The sequence below is a fragment of the Chelmon rostratus genome, chromosome 17, assembly GCF_017976325.1.
Source record: "Chelmon rostratus isolate fCheRos1 chromosome 17, fCheRos1.pri, whole genome shotgun sequence".
In the NCBI taxonomy this organism is placed as follows: Eukaryota; Metazoa; Chordata; class Actinopteri; order Chaetodontiformes; family Chaetodontidae; genus Chelmon; species Chelmon rostratus.
The window spans coordinates 18,432,157-18,453,132 of record NC_055674.1 but is presented as its reverse complement, the minus strand read 5'-3'; the positions used below and the strand labels follow the sequence as shown (position 1 = coordinate 18,453,132).

Genomic DNA, 20,976 nt, shown 5'->3' with positions numbered 1-20,976 from the left:
CGGGGCTGACGACACGTTGGGGCGAAAAGCATGGCGGACGTTGAGGAGAGCGTGAAGCAAAACACAGATGAAATAGCCGAAGGTTCGAGTAGTGACGATAACAGTCACTTTAAAAACGGCGAAAATGATGAGACAGTTAAGAGCTTCAAGGATTTGGTAGGTTTGTCCCGCAGAGTGAAGAAGAGGCGTCATTTTAGCAACATAAACGAGCAACGGCAGAGCAGTTTTAGCTAGCTAAACTATTGTTAAGCTAGTTCCAGCTGTATGTTTATCGTATGAAATATACCAGGAACCTGATGATGTGTAAAGAACGATTGTAATTTGGTATAAAAAAACATTGTCCGTAACTGACAGAGGTTTATACCCCGTGTCTTTACCGTCCACAGGGTGTTACCGAGGTCCTCTGTGAGGCTTGTGATCAGCTGGGATGGAAGAGTCCAACAAAGATTCAGATTGAAGCTTTACCAGTAGCCCTGCAAGGTGAGTGGTCACAGTGACACATGTGTCTGTCAGCTGACTCCATCAGAGAAGGTTGCTGCCAGAATTACTGAGCTTCCTGTGCAGCCCCTTAAAGATGCTTTCAGTAACACAGTGTTTAAGCAGTAACTCCATGAAGAAAAAGTCCTGCATTTAAAACTTTGGTATACATGCAGAAGTATCAGCTGTGTGTGCTTAATGTCTTTATAAAACAGATTGAGCACTGTCAGTACTGCATTATTATACGTTACATTATTGTATTCTTTCTGATGCATTGACATTTAGGAAGCATTTTTAATGTTGTAGCTAGTATATGCTTCAAGGTTTTGTGGTTGACAGTGTGCAGGAGGTGGTTGTTTTTTTTTTTATCCTACATATCAGTCACATCTGCCAGCAAGGCTTTCTGATCTGCAACAAGGAAACTTATAAGTTTTAAAAATCTTAATCAGCAAAGTAATTTTTAACTGTATCTGCCAAACAAATGTGTGAGTAAAAAGAATAGTATATCGCTCTGAACAGTTCTGGAGTAGAATTAGAAAGTTAAATAAGATGGAACTTCTCAAGTAAAGTGCATTTACTTCAAAATTATACTACAGTGCAGTACTTGATGTCTATAGTTACTTTCCTCCTCTGTACAATTCACGTAACTTCATTAACGTCCATCTGTGCCTTCTTGAACTTTAGGCCGGGATGTTATTGGCCTGGCAGAGACTGGTTCAGGAAAGACGGGTGCCTTTGCTCTGCCCATCCTCCAGTCACTGCTGGCCTCACCCCAGAGGCTTCACACCCTCGTCCTCACCCCTACCAGGGAGCTGGCATTTCAGATTTCTGAGCAGTTTGAGGCCCTGGGCTCCAGCATCGGTGTTAAGTGTGGTATGTGTCCGTTAAAGGTTAACTGGTTTGCAATGACGCTGATTATGTTCTGTGTTTCGGTGCCTGATAGTTTCATTTCTGTTGCAGCTGTCATAGTTGGAGGAATCGATATGATGTCCCAGTCCCTGGTGTTGGCTAAAAAACCACACATTATAATTGGTAAGACCATAACAGAAACTATAATCAGCAATTAATTTCATATGCATCAACACTCAATTCATGCCTGTTTGTGCGTATACAGCCACACCTGGTCGGTTGATAGACCATATGGAGAACACAAAGGGCTTCTCCCTACGAGCTCTGAAGTACCTGGTCATGGATGAAGCTGACAGAATCCTCAACATGGACTTTGAGACTGAGGTGGGTTCTAAAAACTCAAAGTTTTTGATGTCATTATTTGTCAGTGTGACAGTTTCACCTGACATTTTGTTTCTTTTTGTGATATGCCCTGTGTTTGATAGTGGTGTGACGATTTTCCACATCCACGATTCAGTTTGACTTTCAGTTTTACGGTCATGATTCAGTTTGATTTTTCATTGAAACTTTCTTTTTTTCAGCATTGATAGCTATGCTATTGTTACACTATGAGTCTTGATTGATAAAGATCAACAGATCATTGGTTTTATGCCCTGACAACTGTCATTTATAAATTTTACTTTAAAAAGACAGAACTGACTACATGTTATCATGTGTGATATAACAGCCATATATATGCATATATCTTTTTAAGGTACCACAGTAAGGTCAGGTGATCAAATTTAAATAATTTATTTAAATTGTAATACCAAGATTTAATTTCTAACAAACTGCTAAACACAAAAAAGAAGAGTCTCTAGATAGCAGAAGGGCATTTTACAACAACAGATACAAGATGTTACAACAGAGTCTCCTCACAGCATGTGTGTGTGTGTAGTAGCATGTATGTGTAGCATAGCCTACAAACTACAGTTTGTTGTGGACATAACTTATGGGGAAGGCAAACTGTTGCTACACCACTGACTTCAGGAAAGCAGGAGGATCCTCCAGTTCTGTTTCTCCATCATATGTTGTCTTTCTTTTGCTTTTGCCAGGTGGATAAAATCTTGAAGGTGATTCCCAGAGACAGACGCACCTTCTTGTTCTCTGCCACCATGACCAAAAAGGTAGACAATAGTCCTGCTTTGTTCTGTGTTACTGGTTGCTGGTGCTGCAGGATTACCAGGAAAACTGTTCAGCTGCCAGTAGAACGTTACACCCCTTGAAGAGCCTGCAGGGTTTTTCTCTGCACTGATGTTTTTTCATTTGGTTTGTAGGTCCAGAAACTGCAGAGAGCAGCTCTGAAAGATCCTGTGAAGTGTGCAGTATCCACCAAATACTCTACAGTAGACAAACTGCAGCAATACTACATCTTCATACCGTCAAAGTACAAGGTAGGGCACGCAGAAATACACATTCTCCATTTCATGTTTTAACGTCTGAAGTCAAAGGCTTCATGCCGTCCATCCTCGGTCACCAAAATACCACTCTGTAATGGTATTTGTATGAAGTATATATATTTTGTAACACTGTTTTGTGCCTGTGCATTTTATGTGGCAGGACTGTTACCTGGTGTCCATCTTGAACGAGCTAGCTGGCAACTCGTTTATGATTTTCTGCAGCACATGTAACAATGCCCAGCGCGTGGCACTGTTGTTAAGGAACCTTGGCATCACTGCTATCCCTCTCCATGGCCAGATGAGTCAGGTAGAGCTACAGAGGAAACACACACACACACACACAGAAAATGCTCTCACCTTGTAGCAGGCTTCCTACACAGTATGGAAAATTGTAGAATTTCTTTTGAGTACTTTCCAGGTCTGGACAGAAAAGAAAAGAGAGAATGAAATATATTTCCAGACTATTGCCCCTATTCTGGTATTTAACATATAAAATTCAGAATTTGTAAAAATAAATTGATCTTATTTTTTATATGATTATCATTGCATTTCACAGCAGGCACAGTCAAAATATGTACCACTGTGTAGGAGAATGTTGGCCAGAGTGAACCTGATGTCATTGAAAGCAAGGCGAGAAGTATGGTGTGACTGAACAGTCACAGCCAGTAAAACAGCTCTGCCTCAAGTGCCTTAAAACTGTACCGAATCCAGACACCCACAACCAGATTAGTGTGAAAGAAAATGACAAAATATCTGAATTGTGTACATACATAGTATGTCAAATATTAAGCTTGTCTGCAGTGATGTATTTTTCAGGAAAGTAAATGGTGTTTTTTGTCTGCATAAGGAAGCTACATACCAGAGTGAATAAATAAGGCTGCCCAGATGGTGTGAAAATAATCATATCATTTTTGGTTCTTATTTATAAGAGAGAATACAAAATATCGAGTGCAGCACTGTCCCGCTGATGACAGAGTGTTGCAGAAATATCTCTTCGTATTCTCTGTTTCTTCTCCACTGACAAGCACCATCATTTATGAGTCATTTTGTCAGTCATTGTAATGCAATAGCCAACACAGGTGTTGAGCTGTCAGCTGCATTGCCTGCAGCAAACAGTAAAAATCATAAACAGAAGAGTCCATTTTTGTAGAACTGAAGGGATTAGTGAATTACTCAATTACTTTCAGTTTCCTTTGTGTTCTGTTATATTAAGTGGAATATCTTTTATTTTCATACTGCTGATCATACCTATCAAGATTAGCGTTACATAGTTACAGTTTGTTACATAGTTTGTCACTCTGTACCCTCTGGGAACCTGCAATAGGCCTTTTTTCTAGCTTTGCTGACTTTTATAGACGATAAATCAAGAAAATAATTGGCAGATGGATTGATGATGAGAATAATCATTATTTGCAGCCCTACATTATTAAGCTGTTAGGAACAGCGTTCTTTGGTGTAGTCTTAAGACATAATGTAGTGTATTTATGGTGCCAAAGTGTATTTTTTTGCAGTGAAATATCTTTGGGTAACATTTAGAAATATCAACAGATCACTGTCAGCTATTCATTGTCACTGTCATATCATTGGTAGTATGTTTGTCTTACACCACAGTAGAGCTCTTTCCTTCTTCTGTCGGACGTTTTCGCTGTTGCTTTACTGACAAGGATAAACATAAGTCTTGTACTTTTTCAGCCATTACGGATGGTTGAATAGCTTTGGTGCCAGTTGAGCTGAAGAACAGCACCCTCCTCTGGTTATGTGCCATACAGCAATACAACTTTTTTCACCAGAAAGTCTGACATGAAGGCACAGAGTGCTGTGTACACATCAGTACAGCCAAATTACTCTGCATAGGTTTTGCTTGTTTGTCGGAATTGTAATCCCAATGTGACATATATGATGTAATTATATACTCTAAACACATACAGTCGCATACTGTCTTAAGCTTTTGAGGAAGTGTATCCATCAGTCGTAAACACTTCTCTGCAGTGTCTTTTTTGCTGTTTTTTTAATGTCTTATTCGCCCTCTGGATTTTCCTCCCTTCGTTGGTCAGAATAAACGTCTTGGAGCGCTAAACAAGTTCAAGTCCAAGTCTCGATCGGTGCTGCTGGCGACCGATGTGGCATCCAGAGGACTGGACATCCCTCATGTTGACTGTGTCATCAACTACGACATCCCCACTCACTCCAAGGTTCACTAGTGCTGACGTTCACATTCCCGTTTTTTTTAGGATTTCATTTGTTTTGATTTGATTTGAACGGATCTTTGGATCTGTCTGCCCTCACAGGACTACATCCACAGAGTCGGACGAACAGCCAGAGCAGGACGGTCTGGGAAGTCCATCACTTTCGTCACTCAGTAAGAGCTGTCTGTTTCTCACCAGTAACACCACCGCTCTTTGATTTCTGGATATTTAAACTTGATATTTGATTAACGTTAAACACAGCATGCTTGTCTGACACCTTTTTTATAATGTGTTGCTGTTTGTGCTGTAAGTAAATAAGTGAAACTCGGTTGACTGCCGTAAAACTGACATATTCTTTTATCTTAGATACGATGTGGAGCTTTTCCAGCGAATCGAAAGCCTGATTGGGAAGAAACTTCCTGCCTTCCCTACCCAGGAAGAAGAAGTGATGATGTTAGTGGAGAGAGTGAGCGAGGCCCAGAGATTTGCTAGGCTGGTAAGTCATCTTTACTGTATGATCACTTTTCTGCCTAAATAACTTTAACATCCACTGAAACATAAAATTTGAATGAGACTGAATGAATTCTACAAAAAAGCTTATGAAAAATAAATGCTCTTTGGGTAGAAAAGGATAGCTGTGGCATGTTGGATAATGGGATGATGAATTGTAGGGAGTGTGAACAGTTGGAAGATGATGGGATACAGTTGGAATGTAATAAGAGAGTGAACATCTAGTTCAGAGAAGAAAAATGTTTGTCTTCCTCAGGAAATGAAGGAGCAAGGTGAGAAGAGGAAAAGGCCCAAAGGGGGAGCTGGAGCTGGAGAGGAGGATGACACAGAACAAGCAAGCGGAGTGAGGAAGAAAGTGAAAGGAGGACCAGGAGGTGGAGGAGGAGGACGAGGAGGGATGAAGAAGAGGGGTGGAGGAGCCTGGAGGGGAGGGCGCTGAAGCCTCCAACATTAACAGACTGTACATAACCACAACATACAATGCCTCTCATGTTTTTGATGTAAAACTTTACATTATGACAACAGCATGTTTTCCAGAATTTAGGATGGAAGCAAGCTGTTTAATTACAGAAAACATGCTTTTCCTGCTCTTCTGAAAATGTTCCATTTGTAATAAAAATGCCACAGTAAAAGCCAAAGCTTGTGTTTGTGGTAGGGTGATGTATGATTGCGTGAGTTTTGTTGAGCATAAAATGCTGCTGTTGTCGCTTTCAGACACAAGATGGGGGTGTTTCAGTTTGCATCAGGAGAAAGGTGCTGATAACATATGACATTTGAATGAGAAAAAGCTACATTTGTCTTTGATCCAAAACATAGATTTTATTGTTTCGATTGTTTTTTTTTTTGTTTTATTTTTCTCAGAGGATATTTTGTTAAGAATGAACCCCTGTGAGATATCAGATGGTACCAGAATGTTCAGCAGTGATAATGCAAGTTATTTTGGAAGTTGCTTGTAATATAGGCAAGCAACAGTTGCAATGCAATTTTTTTTTTCTTGCATGTTATTGATTTGCAGCAAATGGGGGGGTTGGTTAATTCCAGCCAATGATGGAGCGGAGGAGAGAAAGACCGCAAAGTGAGAGCCCAATTGCATACGGGCTGCATCCAGGGGGTGTGTGCCATGCATAGATATTTGGGGGATAGATTTTAAAAAGAGTTAACCGCATCGTCATGTCCTCATAAAAAAACCTCATCAATGTGTTTGTTCATGAGTTAAAACAGAGGATGACCGGCGTCGGCGCACACGGCCCGCACTCGTGCTCAGGTGAGTCATCCCTCCGAGTGTCACGGTGTGGTGGATTGATCTGCGCGGCCGCTCTCTATGTGAGCGCAGTCCGTCGTAGGCGGGAGCAGCAGCGGTCAAGTCTGCTCGCTTTAGGAGGGGCCCCAGTGTAGAGGCAGCGCTGTGCCTGTGGTGCATACCAAAGCCCAAATACATGCCTGCATTTCGATTGTGTGTAGGAGTTAGTTGCGTACAGAGTCGCGTCAAGGGGGATATCGGACTGCTTGGTGAACGGGATCTGACTGCTGCTTCGCTGACTACACCAGGTAAGTTCGTCATTATCGGCCGCGCGGACGGGGATGAGAGAGCGCGTGGTGACTGTTAGACCGTCAGTGTGGATGAACGGCGGAGGATGGAGGATGGACCTCGCTGTGGAAGTTTGACTCTAGGCATTATCTAGTTAATTCAGTGAGGTAGGAACACACCTTTGAGCGTGGGGGCAGCCTAGCTTGCTGACCCCCTTTTCACCTAGACAAACGTTAATGAAACTCACAATGAACAGAGTAAGCGCTGCATAGTCGTTTTAAGCTAACTTGGCTTCATGAGTGCAATTAAACACGAGATAACGTCAAACAAAAGTTACCACCTTGTCTGCAGCTAACGTTAATTGTTTTTGTTTATCCTAACGGTCGTTCTCCAACAAGACAACTGGACTTTTAGCTAGCAGCGTAATCAATCGTGGCACATTCCTGTTACCTATTTTAGCCATATTAGTTAGCAATTCCCGTTGCGCAGGTTCATTGCCGCAGATATTAGCCGAATATTTGTCAACAGGACTTAAGCAGCAACTTTCCCCCCTGCTGGCATCCGTTGATTCTGTGCTCTATGGGGACTTGCCAGTGCCCTGTCTTTGTATCTGCTGTGTAAGCTCCATCTGTATAGACAAGTGCAGGTTGCAGATACGGTCTTGGCGACAGGGATATGTGCTACAGTGAATTGTACTCTATACTGCAAGGTCTGTAGACCAGGACGGGGGACCAGCAGTGTGCCATTCACGACGCCGCTCCGTCCAGCTTGATCTGCGGTGAAGCCTACGCAGCAACATATGCGCAGTACTATTGTGCAGACCCATTCAGTAAGAAGTCGTGCAGGTTATCAGACCTGCACTGAAGCCTGGTAATATAATGTAGTCCAACTTTTAATTAGTGTCAGTATTTGTCAAGCTCTGAACTGGTGACCCCCCCTCACTGTGTAATGTGTATTACTGTTATACCAAGTATGAGTGCAGGAGATGTGTTTTCATTCCTGCCTTCTATCACGCAGAATAATCTGACTGTTTGTAGTGTGATTTGTCACACATTTGTTAAATGTGTATAATTACAAACTGCAAAACAAGTGCACAAAATATTAGTGACACTTATCATAATAAAGTGAAGGTAAAAACCATTATCCCTTATTGAGTCTACACTGTGCACAGATGGTGAGACATTTTAAGGATGCATGACATGCGGATTCTGTTTCTGATATTTTATATCCTACGTCTAATGTCTCAGTTACCAATTCATGTCACCCTGCCTGTTCTAGGTGGCCACGTAGCTCTGGTAAACCCCAGGTAAAATGTCTCATCGGAGTGGGCAAGAGGACCCAGAGCGGTACCTGTTTGTGGACCGGGCTGTGGTTTACAACCCAGCCACACAGGCTGACTGGACAGCCAAGAAGCTGGTGTGGGTCCCCTCGGAACGTCATGGCTTTGAGGCGGCCAGCATCCGGGAGGAGCGTGGCGAGGAGGTGCTGGTGGAGCTGGCCGAGAACGGTAAGAAGGTGGTGATCAACAAGGATGACATCCAGAAGATGAACCCTCCCAAGTTTAGCAAGGTGGAAGACATGGCCGAGCTCACCTGCCTGAACGAGGCATCCGTGCTGCACAACCTGAAGGACCGCTACTACTCAGGACTCATATACGTGAGTGACTTGGACCTGGACCGTTCAAAGACTGTCTGTGTTTTTCTAACAGTATGCATTTTCCACAGTGGGGAATGATTAACCTTAAAACTCACAGATCCCCTGGCTCTCACAGCTGTAGATTGAATTCTACCCCTAGCTGTTACAGTGCTGAAATGATGGGCAGTATTTCTTCTTGAATGCACTCTAGTCTTAACTTTAAGACATCGGTCTTTAGTGCTCTTATGTGAAAATAAGACCTGATATTCATCAGTCGTTGGTGACAGAGAGGCCATTTAGCTTTTTGCTCTTCCAAATGAATCCTGAACACACACTCACACTCACACTTGCACGCAGTATGAGTGACAGACTTAGCTAGTCTTTTAACCATTGCCAGACCTTTAACTCCACTGGATCTTCTCTCCTTAGTGCCTCTAGGTTACAGATTGTTTCCTCCCCCCCGTGACTTCTCTCTCACCTCAGCCGAAGGCAGGCGTCTGCAATAAACACTACTGGTTTCAGTTTGTTTGTCCTGCTCCATGCTCCTGCTGGTGGGCCTTGTTTGATCACACAGATGGCTTGACCTCTCTCTCTCCCATCAGTGCCCTTCCCACTGTGTAAAACTAAACACATTTAGTCTAAAATGAAGGGTTCAAGGAATTATTTCGGCACCTTGTCTTCATCCCCATCCACATGGTAGTACAAGACCAACATTTTAAAATGTATTCAGCTTGTAGAGTAGCTTAGAAAAGCTTTGGTATCTGTGTGCAAAAATGTAACCTGAAACAAATATAATAATGAAATGTACCTTTGTAAGTTTAATGATTTTCTTCTCTAATCTCTTCATTTTATGCCACTTTTCTGAATTCATCAGAGTCAACATATGTAGTTGTCTATATCACTGCATTGCCCCTGTCCCCATAATCCACTTTCACTGCAGATGAAGCTGCTCTGTGATGTTCTAGTTGTGATCTTGACCCATTTAGTGACATGTTTTCCAGGAATAGAATGTGGGTTGGTTATCACCTGAGAGACTGGTGCGTGCAATTTATCCTCCTCATCACACATCATGATAAAACATGACCACTGACTCAGAGCTCTCAGAAGCTCCACTGAAGGTGGTATTATCAATTTGCCATATGCTTTGAATTGACATGCCAGTACCCCAGATTCCTCCTGGGTTCCTCTTCATTTTCTCTCTCATACCATAGTGTCATGGTTTCTACTTTTTCATGGTTCAGAATTGGCTTTGGATCTTGTTAATCTGCCCCTTGGCCAAGAGAAATTGAAAACATCTGTCTGACTGTGTTGATTTTCTGTCAGGAACAGAATTTTCCCATTCAGCTCACCCTTAGAAGAAGAAACCCCCTGTGTTCTGATCTTCTTCCAGTGTGTTTGACTTACCCCCCTGAACTCAGCTGCATCTGCTGCAGACATAATATAATGACTTCCTCAGGCTGTGTTCTTTGTTGAGGTGGTTGGGAAGACTTCCCTGTCTGAATTGTAGTGTGGTCAACATAGATATGCCAAAAGTTGAGGCAGTCTACACCTATTCTTTATGCAAATCTTAACCCTTTTACATGTTTGGTTTTACTTGGCATGCATGCTCTAGTCTGTAGTTCACTTTCTGCAGTTCACTTTCAGGGGCTAATCTGCTCCTAGAGACAGATAAACTGGTTAATTTGAACCAAGATTGAACAAAACTATAATGAATAGATATTGTATTATAATGCACAATACTGTTATAACACAGGTTGGTTGTTGCTTGTTTATCTGCCCATATCAGCCCACAAATTGAAATTTTTTTAAAGTCAGAACCTACACCTGCCAATCTGGATGAGTCAGTGTTGCTGATCAGCTACTCTGTCAACCCCCACACACACCTACAGTGATGTCATTATCAACAAAAATCCTACTTATTGTCACTTTAACATCCAGCGACATCTTAGTAATATTGGCGTGTGATCATGCTCTGTCTTTCTCTGCCTATATTTTTTTCTATGGATTGCAATCACACACATTTACTGACCAGCAGCTGAACCCTGAAGGCTACCACTGCATTTTAGGCCGCCATATTACAGAAAATCTTAACTTGCAGATCTTATCTTGATTGTTTGGCCATGGCAATTAGGGTTAGGACCAGATTTAGGGAAAAAGCCATTAGCCCAAAATGTAGAACAGTTTCATTGTCAATGTTTCTGTCCCAACTAACCAAATTAATTAAACAAGCTCGCCTAACTTTAGGATCACTGTTAAGATGTCCTAATATTCACTTTTCCACCAGGTTGCTCCATTACTGCTTTAACACAACCAGTACAAAAAGTATGGCAGATGCTAACAAGAAAACTTCATATCGCTTGTCAGTGTACTTTTTTTGTTTTTGACAACATCAGTGCTCCATTGGATGCCAGATAGGGCAGAGACTGTGTCTGCTATCTTAGCCCACTCCCTCTTTTATCTCCCAAGTTAGCATTATAAATTTCCCTAAAAGATTAGATTTTTCTAAAGATGTTACCAACACCTCTGACTCATCAACCTTCAAATCAAGTTCCTGTCATTGATTTTGCTTCATTTTTTGCATGTTTCAGTGTATGTTTCAGTATGGTTCAATGACCAAAACCAAGGGTTACAAAGTTGTTTAGTTTGGAAAGATGAGAAAAGTAAAATTGGTTGCTAGGTAACAGACATAAAGGTCAATAAGCAATGTTGGATTGAGTATTTAGGATTTCCTAACCTCAGACAAGATGGGATGAAGTAAGATAAAAGGATTTGAAAAGTTACTTTGCATTTGCTTCTTAAACACCAAATTGAGAAAAATCCTATTTTGAACTCTTCCTATCTTATGACTTAAGATAGGAAGTTTCTGTAATATGGTCTTAGGTCTATGGGGGATTCATGTCTCCTATGCCCATCCAAAGGCTTCATCTGTGTGAAATCAGTCAACCTGTTTGGCCAACTAATTTATTGTAGCAGCTTGCTATCTGTGAGGTGGTGAGTCACAGGCTAACCACAATTCTACACACTAGGCTACACCACACTAGTGAGGCTACAGTACAAGCAGGCCTTTGTGTCTTTAGATAAGCCTCAGCTGTCAGAAAGCCTCAGCATTCTTTCATGGCAAAAAGATCGTCCGTCTGTCTGTCTCCTGCCGCCCACTTCAGCTCTGCTTCTGCTCAGTGTCCGTCCTGTCTTCACCAGCTCTACTCCCTTTCCCACACTCTCTCTCGGCTTCTCTCCTCTTCTCTGCCTCACTGGTCCAGGACAACAATGGCATAGACTTTGTGTCTATCTGTCTTTCTTGCATCTTGACCTCATCTTATTCCTTACATCCTCACTTTTTCTTGCTTTTTGAATATTTCTGTGATTCAGATGCTGCATGTATGCAAGCTAAACTTGTCCCATTTTCCTACTCAAATCTTGTTCTGTTTTCTAATGCTGGATCCACTGCAGGGCAACAGGTACGGCAGCATAGGAAAACACATGGAAACAAAAATGCACAGTCATGCTCCTTCTAATATCCCATGGAGATGTTTGCATTAACGTCACGTGTAGTGTCTCTTTCTGTGGGATATTAACAGGGCCCTCATGTGTACCTTTGATATTATGTCTGCTTTTCATGTCACCAAAATTTTGACAGAGGCATGAATTTGTGAGTATATATGTATATACTGCCTTATTAATAGCCTGCAGTATAATTTTTAAGACAATTCCTACTCTGCTCTTCAATTCAGTCAGCAAGAACTTCCAACTTCTGAAAGCTGCAGAAAAGCAGAGGGTGTCATTGTGATTTCATACCATACATGTCAGAATATTGATCATATTTCAAAAGCCTAGTCTGAAGTATTAGCAAGCTTTGTTATGAAATCACTAAAGCCAAGTGCTGCCAAGGGAATGGTCAAGTACTGTATACTCAACACAGATCAATGGCACCTAGGCTGTCACTGCACCCAGAGTGCCCTCTCCAGCCTATCCATGTAGGCAGGCTGTCTGACTGATCAGAGATGGCAGATGGGGTCGGCTGTTGTGTCTGCTGTTAGCTGTGTGTTGCTCAGCTGTTACTAGGCCACGGCATCCCCTTCCCTGGATCCGATTTCACAGTGGAAATATCACCTTCTCTTTCCTGGACTGGGCCAGACGTATTGGTTTGTTAGACAGTGTTGAGTTAGCTATATGCTCTGCTAGCTGGCAACCATAGGAGTTAATTGGTACGGCAATGATCCTGCAAGATTTTGCACAATAAGTCCTAGAGTGCAATAACAAGCATGCCAAAAGTACTCCTGGCTTCTTTTTGGTTTTGAGGCATTTTTGTTGAATTGGTCACAGAGATTGGGGCATTAGTATGGGACCTCTAACTTTAGATAAAAGCCACAGTCAAATTCAGCCACTGTTGTTATTTTGAGAGGTCAGATTGTGGTTCCCAAGCACACACTGATGCACCATTTCAACTCTGTTTAAGAGGAGACTGCCTTTTAAGTGCTCTGTTCATTCTTAACCAAATATAACATGCATATAGAGACATGATGCAGCAAATTGCAATGCTCCATTTAACCCTTCAGCTGCCTGGGACTGTCCATGTTGGCCCTATACTCCAGGTATCTCTCTGCAGCCCTGCCAGCTACCTCACTGCTGCATGTTGCAGAACCGAGAAGAACAGAACAGACTGCCTATATATAGCAGCTCCAGTTTTCAGATAAGGGGGAATTAATTTTTCATTAGACTCGAAAACGAGAGTGGAGAGTTAGAATTTCAGCAGGCCCCTGCCTCTCTCTCTCTCTCTTTCTCTGTCTCTCTTTCTCTCTCTCTCTCTTTCCCCGAGCTCTCTCCTCCCCTCAGGTTGGGAGCAATTTACAGGAAGGCTGAGAACACGGTTCACTGTTTGTTACACCTCTGCTTCTCAACTGGATTGGACCTGAGGGAGCCCCGTCAGCTGGATCATTGCACCACTCTTCGTTTCTGTCTGCCTCACTCTTCTTCCCCACTGTCTTTTTTTTCCACCTTCCTATTTTTTTTTTTTGGTTCTGTATCAGCAGTACACGCCATCAGTTGCTCAGTGCTGCTGACTGAGGGCCCGAACTGAGCTGTTACGTAACGGCTCTGGTCTGCTCTCTGGGGGCCCCTCTGTGAACCTATTGCTGCTGAGTCACTCACGGCATGGTGCCTCACTCGGCCTTGGCTGCAGTTTTAATTATGAAGCAGATGTCACAGTGTTTGATGCTTTGATATGAAAAGATCCCTGTAGGACATAGTTTTTCTAAATATTACATCTTTGGTTATTGGCTTCCTGCATTATGTCATGTTTCTATTCATTGACAGCAGGAGTACAGAGGATAGCAGAATGAACAGCTCTGGAAACAATTAAGGTTCTTTAAAACGGAGCCACTGTCAGTCATTACATACTGCACTCTGTGGAGAACATATGCTCTTTTATGAACTCCAATGGCCATGCTGGGACTGCTCCTGAATAGAATTTCAACTTCATCACAAAACATATTACAGATCCTGTTTCTATTTTTTCCTTCCCAATGCTCCTAATTTTTTGGTTTGGTAATGCAAGTGTTACTTGTAAACAGAAAGTCACAGTAGAACGCACGTATATTCCCAGAAGGAGACAGAACAAACAAACATGTCTGTCGCTCTGACCTTGAAGCCAGCAGGGTGCCAGCTGCCTCTGATCCCCAGAGCCTCCAACCACACAGACCTGACTGCTTCGTGACATCCACGAAGCATGTGTGTGGATGTGATATGTGTCTCACTGTTGGGGGTTAAATCCATGTGGGGTTGAGTTTATGATTTGTCTATTGAGCAATTGCTGATTTATTATTAATTGCCTGTCTGACTTCCAGTTTTAGCTCTACATCTACATCAGTCTTGTTATGCCTCTCTTCTCGTCTTAAAGATTTAAGGTCCATATATGTGTCAACATTTAACTGTGGTTAAGGTTCATGTTCAGTAAGGATGTATGTATTGTATGTGGGTAGCTAGAGAGGGGGGTAGAGGTTGTGCATTTGCGTAGGCCACTAGGATCAGCCTAACATGCCAGTGATAATACTGCTGGTAAGCAGCTCTTTCTCTGTCATCTATAGTTGAAATGCAAAGCCCTTATAACATCTGCAGAATAAGAGAGAGCCATTGCCCCGTCAGGGCCTCTCACTCACTCCTGGCTGCCTTGCTGCTGGTCGTTTCAGCCTGCAGCATAGCTGAGAAGCATTCATACCGCACACACTCTCTGGGGAGAGATCTTCGGGCTAATTACACAGCCAAATGCAACACCACAACTCACAAAGTAGGCTAAATGTTTGCAGTGCAAGCTACTTGCTGCAACACGAGTCTTAATAATATTTATATGTTGGACAGTTTGATTTGAAGACCCTTATCAGGACTATCAGGGCCTTTTCTTGCTTCACAAGAGACGACAGTCTGTTCAGTGTTTCATTTAGTCAGTCTGCCCTGTGTCTATCACTGTGTTGCATGCCTGCTGTAATGATGTAAGCTCCTAAAAAGTGGGTGATGACAGGTCCTGCTGCACTAATTGAATGCAGGCTTGATGATTTATTACCCTAGAAACTCCCATGCTGTGTTTTAATGTAAGAGACATTGATGTTGCACATCTTCTCTTTATATCCACTTCCAATATGTTGGATTTATATTTATATTTCTTGAAAATACAGTGATTCAGATGTTGAGCTGCAGCCTCTATTTGTTCCTTACTGTTCATTAATTTCCCATGTTTGTCTGTTTGGTGTGTTTAATTACAGACATACTCTGGCCTGTTCTGTGTGGTAATCAACCCGTACAAGAACCTGCCCATCTATTCAGAGAACATCATTGAGATGTACAGAGGGAAGAAGAGGCACGAGATGCCTCCACACATCTATGCCATCTCTGAGTCAGCATACCGCTGCATGCTTCAAGGTATGACAGACATTTGTTTTCCTCATACTGACCATTTTAATTTACTTTTGTAAAGCTCCATACTAGCCTTACTGCTCTTCATTGACAGGTCAATGAAAATGTTTTCGTGTTTTTCAATGCTACTTGATGGAGTTGTAGAGTTGTTTAGTATTTTATCAGTTGTCATCATCTCCAGGCAGATAGACACATATTGACTTTCAACTGCCAAGCAACATTGTGCACTCTGGTAGCGTTAGGTGCAGTTAAGCTGGAAACTGAGGTGGGTTGTTTTTTATGCAAGTGTGTTCCCTTTTTGCAGGGACTTTTAGATCACTTGCAGGCAGCATGGGGCTTGGCTGCATAGCCCAGGAGATTAGTGTGTGAAGAAAGTATGTGAAGTGTGTGAAAGGTCACAAGGTCAGAGAAGATGTGACATCACTGATTATGTCTGAAACTTCTGCTGTCATTTGGGGGAGGGTAGGTGGTCAAGCAGAAGACTAACTACCTGGCAGGTTTTCCAGCTGTATCACTATTGTCATGTTGTGAAGTTGTAATTTTGTGGCATTAAGAGGCTGTTCAGCATCATCGACAACAATGTAAACACTGGGCAAAGGATTTAGGATTGAAGTATTAAGTTGCATTGTTCATACTCTAAGCTTGTTTTCAATATTATTGGCAAGTGATATGCTATGCTTATGTAACTTCCTGGCTCTGTCTGCTGCTATTTCTCCAAACCATGAACTTGTTTCTTTTTTGAACCTCTGCAACTTTTTTTTTCCAAGCACAAGTTCAAATCAGACACATGTTAAATTCATAGTGATGTCATCACTTGAGAGGGGTAGATTTAGCATTTGCTCATGAACCTTTTAGAGAAAATTATAATGCTGAGATAGCTATGAATTATTCGTTTTAAATATCAAAGGACTGTTTCTGAATTATTCAACAGCTAAACTAAATAAAACATTTTTCCTTGTGGATTTGCTGTTAATTGTGGTGGTCTCTATTTGGTTTCTACAGTATATCAGCTCACTGCCAGCACAGACGGACAGTAGCCTCTCTCTGTGTTTCAGATAAGAGTAACATGCTGCAAGTGGGGAGGGTCAGAGATTTCTGAGCTCCTAATAGCATGCATGGTGAGAAGCTTGCCTGCTCAAGATTCTGCCCTGTGAAAAAAGAGATATATAGAGAAAGAGAGAGGAGGAGCTACCAGCATCAGTCTTCAGGTTGTTATTAACTGGACCTGCTGCACTGATCCTGGAGAGTTGTCTTCATCCTGCACGCTCACTGTTCAGCTGGTTCATGCCATGACCACAGTTGCTGCATACTCAAAATTTTAGCTTGTTTGCAGTTTATATTTTAAGCCCATGTCAAGTCATCCACCCCGATGAAAGCAAGATAGCCCAAAGCATGAAGTATATTGGAGAAAAGTTGTGCAGCTTAGTCTGCATCTTACTGTGTGTGCATGTCAAGATTTGAACATGTGAGCACACTGGCAAAGTAAAGAGCCACAAGAAGCTTGTCTGTGACCCACTTTGGGTCTGACTAATTGTTTTTGAATCTCTGATGTAGAAGAACCGCTGTGATAAGCAGAACCTTTATCACCGTCTATCAGTGTTTAGACAGCGATAGCCTTTCTGCTGTGTGCCATCAGTGTCAAACTGCGAAACAACAGCATTACTTTCTCCCTTTTGTGTCAGATCTAAAGGATTTGATTCTGTAAATGGCATGTTTGCTGCCATTTCCCTTGCCTTTTATTTTTTATTTGTCCCAAAATACAATTATCCTTGATGTGACATTGCCACTGATGATCTGGTTGACCTCCACAGCTGCAGCTGTAAAGCTCAAGGGTTGTGTGTCTGACTGATGTGCTGGAGGCTCCCTGTCATTACATATCCTCAGGCTATGTTCTGGGCTCTGGTCTCAGCGGGCTGGAGCTCCACACAGCTGAGACTTTGACTGGAGCTCTGGCCAGAACATGGCCCATCAATTTTCAGTGTTTGGTTCAGAACCTTAAAGTGTGTCTCATGAAGATTAGAGTCCCAAAGTTCTGGAAAACAATATTTCATTATATGAGGCTAATGTTCCCTAAGCCTTCTCAAGTGACTTCATTCCTGTTTGCATCCCCTTTGTTGCACTTGCCATATGTTCCACACATTAAATATAGCTTTACTCAGTCAGAACCACAAGCACACAAACAGTCTCACACACACACACCACAGATGCTATTATCGCTATGCGAGATGTTTGTCTAGATATGGGACACCTCTCTTGTGCCACCATTCTTCTCTCTGACCCCCTTCTCCCTGTCAGCGGCGTTCATTCTTTTGGACTGCTGTCCCTCACAGAGGTGGAGGGGAGGGAAGCAAAGCAGCCCTCGGAATGAGGTCATTGCTTTCCCAGCTTTCTATACCATGCTGTGCTAAATTCTACAAGCTGAGTCATCGTCAAGTTGTCGAAGTTGTCCGAGCAGCCCATTACCCACTGCTGTGCTCCTGAGCAAGGGTGCATCACCATGGATACCTGTGTGTGTATCTGTGTGTGCGACCAAAATATCCTTCCCCCAGGATCTCAAATAGAGGTGTCATATTTGGCAAGTGACAGTATTTGAGCTGGCAGCAATGAGGGACTTTTGTTTGTGTTATTGACTGAATCTCCTTCAGTCTGTTTCAAATGGCTAATTTCTTGTTCTGGGTGAGAAAAGCTGTGTCTTTTAACACTCGAAAGCTATTGCAAACTCTTTAGGATCTCCTACTGTTTTATAATTGCTTTCTTTCTTCCCTCAGTAACTACCCTTTTCTCTGCTTTGTTTGCTAGTTTGTTCAGTCTTCTCCTTTCTTTTTTTCGTTCTTTCAACCAGAATGTTCTGGCTTGGAAGACGCTGAGGAGGAAAATTCCCCACATCCTTGAAGGCAGTTTGGTCGCCTTTCACTTAACATGAAAAATACAAACCACAGCCCTGCTGGAAGATTTGTGGTGGCTCAGTTTGCTTTGTTTCTTTCCTTCCACTCCTTTGATCAGGAAAAACAGGAGGACAAATGTGTGGAATGTCCACCTTCTCCTGTCAGGTTATAGGAAGGGTTGCCATGGTTAACTGACAACGCCAAGGTGGCAACTGCATTATACAGTAGTGTTACTGCAGCTCAGCTTACTCAAGAAACCACATTGCCATAATAGAGCTAGTTTTTGTTTTCTCAGGTGAATGCCACAGATAGCTCTGCATATACCACATGCACTGTTTAGCAGTAGACCCCTCTTCGAAAAACACCAAACATGTTAAAGTATATGCATAAATGCATGTTTATATGCTTTTCCAACAGGCAAGGAAATATTTAATTGACAGAATTTGGTTTGCAGCTTGGCAAAGAGATATTGGAAAATGACATACTACTGTAGGATTTCTTTAGATCCGTGCCAGTCTTGCAACTCCACCCCATGGTCAAAGTTAAAGCTGCTTAATTCACTTTGAAACAAATGTGATGGGGTGGAATCACTTGCAAAGCTGTGCACAAGCAAAACACTTAGTTAGGCATGTTTCACTTGTGTGAAGGCTGACCTCTCCTCAACATGCTGGCACCTTTAACTGGTCGACAGTGTCATGTCATTGGTTGCTGTATTGTTTTAGATTTACATGTACTAGTTATATAGTTTTTCTTACATACAACATATTGTATTGATGAATTTACGGCATACAACTTGCACTTGCTACCACGATAATGTGCAAGGTCCTTTATGTGGTGTGGACATTATTAAATGAGACGTGTATATCCAGTAAAAATTACTCGTATTTGCTCGCAACGCTGTGCTGCAGTCTGAGAACAGTGTTGGGAGCTATTTCACTAACCTTTTTTTTGTTTGTTTGTTTTTTTTTGGAAGAGATAAACACTGTCAAATAAACTATGGAACCAGTGCCAAAGCATGTCACAGAGCAGACAAATGTTCCCACAGCAAAGGAAGTGTTTAATGGTTATAAATTGCCAGACCTTTGTTCAAAACATATCTTCAAATTACACTAATGGCACTGTAGTCATGAGTACTGTCTCACATGAACTACAGACACTTGTAGATATGAACTGTTTCTAATCAAGCAGAGTAGAACCAGGGGATATATGAGGTAAAACAACTGTCAGAGAAGTGAAAAATGTTTTTGAATACAGAGGCTTTGAGAGACAAGGGGGAGAGATGAGGGTATGTTGAAGGCCTTAATGTTGAAGGGGATAGTGGAGGAAAGGGCTGAGCTACGATAAAAGAGGGCAGACCCCTATAGAGACACGATCATCAGGATTGGTAGTGGAGATCTAAGAATAAAGAGGAGAGAGTAGAGAGGAAAGAAGGCAGAGGAGAGCGAAAAGCAGAGAATGAGGGAGTCAGGCAAAAGCAAGAGGGAGCAGAGGGTACAGGGGAAAGGCTGAGGGGGTGGCCGGCATTGTGCCTCACAATGGGGGCTTTGTGCAGTCTGAAGGGGGCTGGGATCAGGGTGCTGTGTGTGTGTGTGAGTGTCTGTGCGTGCGTGCGGAAGGGGAGGCCTGGAGCCACAGAGCCCTTCCTTGGGAAATGAGGCCTCTTGTTGGGGCAGTGAGAGCTGGAGAGAAGGCCTGGTTGAGGGCACACCCAGGGCCTGAGTGACAAGACAGGTGCAGAGGGTCAATGGGAGTAAGGAGTTTGTGTGCGTGTGTGTGTGTTAGAGACTATTTGCTGGTCTTCAGACGGGTTGTCTTTACTAGCTGTACATTGAAGAGATGACTTTTAGACAAATGGGGAAGTCTGTTTAAACAGCATGTTTGCATGAGTGTACTGCAAACATACTCTGCAGATGCATCCGTGAAGGCAGCTGTGGAGTTCATCCAGGATAAAATCATATTTCTGTTGGGGGTCATACCTCATTTCTGATTTATGTTCCTCCCCGAAGCTTTTCCTACCTAACCTGGACAGGGGAACATTGGGAAAGCTGTTGTGTGTCAGTTGTCATGCATATGCACACTTTATGACTATTTGTTGGAAAGAAACCTGAACATGTTTTCAGATATTACAGGTTGGTGTATTGCAGAGGCTTAGCTGAAATCACAGGATAAGTATGAATATTAAGAAGACTAAATCTATGTCACCCACCGCTTCTGAATAAGTTGATTAGAGTATTCACCATGAAGGTGAAACTCATCCTGGTTAACCACAGTCCACCTGCTGCATATTTAAACTAATCTGTTTGACTTTGTGTGTGTTGACACATGTGTAGTCAATAGTCGGCACTCTTAGCTTCCATGAAGCCAGCTCCTGACCCATAGTGGTCTCTGTGTGTCAGAGTCGTACAACCGAGTGATGATGATTTAAGGTCTCTGTCATGTATTCCCCTCGTTCTTGGATAGTGTTGTCATGAGAGACACATAGCATTGATACCAGGAGCCTCAGCATGACAGATAGGGTTACCTGACTGATACTGTCACTGCCCTCTCACTGACACCCACAA

General features: G+C 42.5%; 2 protein-coding genes across 4 annotated transcripts in view; both read left to right on the top strand.

The window, feature by feature from the left end:
- The first annotated feature begins 15 nt into the window (after nucleotides 1-15).
- Nucleotides 16-6,088, top strand: ddx47 (DEAD (Asp-Glu-Ala-Asp) box polypeptide 47). Its single transcript, XM_041957452.1, has 12 exons — nucleotides 16-156; nucleotides 387-480; nucleotides 1,162-1,350; nucleotides 1,438-1,509; nucleotides 1,592-1,710; nucleotides 2,421-2,492; nucleotides 2,643-2,759; nucleotides 2,926-3,072; nucleotides 4,820-4,957; nucleotides 5,054-5,124; nucleotides 5,318-5,447; nucleotides 5,718-6,088. Exons 1-12 carry the CDS (start codon nucleotides 31-33, stop codon nucleotides 5,898-5,900), a joined length of 1,458 nt encoding a protein of 485 aa, XP_041813386.1. The 5' UTR covers nucleotides 16-30; the 3' UTR covers nucleotides 5,901-6,088.
- A 786-nt stretch (nucleotides 6,089-6,874) lies between these two features.
- Nucleotides 6,875-20,976, top strand: part of LOC121620335 (myosin-10-like) — a 57,198-nt gene continuing 43,096 nt past the window's right edge. For 2 of the 3 annotated variants that reach the window (XM_041956350.1, XM_041956352.1), the window contains exons 1-3: nucleotides 6,875-7,009; nucleotides 8,268-8,645; nucleotides 15,380-15,536. In XM_041956350.1, coding sequence (XP_041812284.1) covers nucleotides 8,301-8,645; nucleotides 15,380-15,536 — 502 coding nt within the window. In that variant the 5' untranslated portion in view covers nucleotides 6,875-7,009; nucleotides 8,268-8,300. Of the gene's footprint in view, nucleotides 7,010-7,121; nucleotides 7,157-8,267; nucleotides 8,646-15,379; nucleotides 15,537-20,976 lie in introns of those variants that run through there. The other variant, XM_041956351.1, reaches the window with a different exon arrangement.

Coding starts and splice junctions, on each gene's coding strand:
- ddx47 (XM_041957452.1), top strand. CDS start 31: ATGGCGGACGTTGAGGAGAGCGTGAAGCAAAACACAGATGAAATAGCC. Junction 2,493..2,642: donor CTGCCACCATGACCAAAAAG/GTAGACAATAGT, acceptor TTTGGTTTGTAG/GTCCAGAAACTGCAGAGAGC. Junction 5,448..5,717: donor CCCAGAGATTTGCTAGGCTG/GTAAGTCATCTT, acceptor TGTCTTCCTCAG/GAAATGAAGGAGCAAGGTGA.